The sequence below is a fragment of the Homalodisca vitripennis genome, chromosome 4 (assembly GCF_021130785.1).
Source record: "Homalodisca vitripennis isolate AUS2020 chromosome 4, UT_GWSS_2.1, whole genome shotgun sequence".
Classification (NCBI taxonomy): domain Eukaryota; kingdom Metazoa; phylum Arthropoda; class Insecta; order Hemiptera; family Cicadellidae; genus Homalodisca; species Homalodisca vitripennis.
Genome location: NC_060210.1, coordinates 180,368,897 through 180,370,741, shown reverse-complemented (window position 1 = coordinate 180,370,741; position 1,845 = coordinate 180,368,897). Strand labels below are relative to the sequence as shown.

The following is a 1,845-nucleotide window of genomic DNA, read 5'->3' as shown; positions in this document are numbered from 1 at the left end:
AAGGACTAAGACCGGGCCGTAACATACTCCCCGCCTTGAAATATTGATTTCAAAACTAATTGATTTGTTGAAGCTATGTGATGAAACATTCTAAATTTCTACTAATGAAACATGTGCAGGACGAAACAATTAAACTAAACAATGGAACAATACTAATCAAAGTCTATAAAATGTATGTGTACAAGACAAAACTTAAACATGGTAGTTAGCAGAACAAGGATAATTAAATTTGAAAATCTAATTTACATTTACTATAGTTTTTTACACAGAGTTAATAACAACAAAGATTATGAAAATATTGAAATTGAAACAAATACAATGAAATATTCAACTATAAATCAATCTGTTATTAATACACAATTAAACATAGACAGTTTGTAATTAGAAATGATGACACGATTGAGTAGAATACCCACGACTTAATAGAACTACAAACAATTGGATATGTGTCTTTTGAACTTCGCTACTATAATTGAAAATTACTACTTAAACTAAGCTATGCTCTACAACAGGACTAAACTACGAGTATTTGAGGTCACTATGATGTTAAATGTATGATTAACTATATACACGAATACACTGACCTTCGCTTTACACATTACACTCTTGCACTGTATTAGGTTCTAAGGGGGAGGATACATAGCTTTTTGACTGCTCTCCTGAAGGTGCCAGACACGACGTCTTTACGGTGGCGACTCGGATCCTATTGTCCGCTCCAGGATGGACCGCCCACCACTCGACCTGTAACCCACTTGAGAGGGGACAAGTTGTCTTCTTTCAGGAGAACTAGTTGATTGAGCTGGATGTTGGCTGCTTCTGATCTCCACTTTGGCCGTTGTTGTAAGAGAGACAGATATTCTTTGGACCATCGTGTCCAAAAGTGCTGCGCAATCTGCTGTGTCCTCTGCAATGTGACAACCTGTTTAATTGAATGTAACAAATGTTCGGTTCAGGTAATGCGGTTAAAGCATCACCAGTGAGAAAGTGACCAGGGTCAATGGTGAAAGGTCATTTGGGTCAGTGGAAAGGGGAGTGAGAGGACGAGAGTTCAAGCAAGCTTCATTCATTGTTAAAGTAGTGTAACATTCCTCGAAGGTGAGTGAGGCGTTTGGCTACAACTCGTTTCAAATGATGTTTCACTGACCGAACAGCAGCTTCCCATAAGCCTCCGAAATGAGGGGATCGGGGTGGAATGGAAGTGCCACTTAATGAGGTGAGCGGTTGATTCTTCGACGATTCTTCTCTGATGTTCTTCGTTTGTAAACAGATCTTGAAGCTCTCGAAGCTCTCTCTCTCTGCGCCTACGAAATTGGTGCCATTGTCCGAGTACATGTTTGTAACAATTCCTCGTCGTGAAATAAATCTCTTGAATGCTGCTATAAATGCTTCACTGGTCATGTCTGTTACTACTTCTAAATGTACAGCTTTGGTTGCAAGACATACAAATATCACTATGTATCCCTTCGATGTAGGACTGTTTCGTCTTTTTGAGGCTTTAATAAATACTGGGCCGCTGATAACAGTGCCAGTATTACTGAAAGGTCGACATGGGCGTACTCGATCTGATGGTAAGTCACCCATCTGAGGTTGCGTTGTTTTTTGGATTAGCCTTAAAACACTTGACGCAACTGTGTGTGGTACGTCTTGCTAAATTTTCGTCCATTAAGGGGCCAATATCGTTGCCGCAACGATGCAAGCAGCAGTTTGAGGTGCCGCATGCAGAAGTCTGATGTGCTCATGACGAAAAATAAGTTCTGTTAGATGTGACTTGTATGGTAAAACAATGGGATGTTTTTGATCTATTTTGATTTCTGCATGTTTTAATCTCCCGCCTACTCTGATGAG

General features: G+C 39.8%; 1 protein-coding gene across 1 annotated transcript; it reads right to left on the bottom strand.

Moving 5' to 3' along the window:
• Positions 1-1,059: 1,059 nt before the first annotated feature.
• Positions 1,060-1,581, bottom strand: LOC124361317. Its single transcript, XM_046815364.1, has one exon. It carries the CDS (start codon positions 1,579-1,581, stop codon positions 1,060-1,062), a length of 522 nt encoding a protein of 173 aa, XP_046671320.1.
• Between the last annotated feature and the right edge of the window lie 264 nt (positions 1,582-1,845).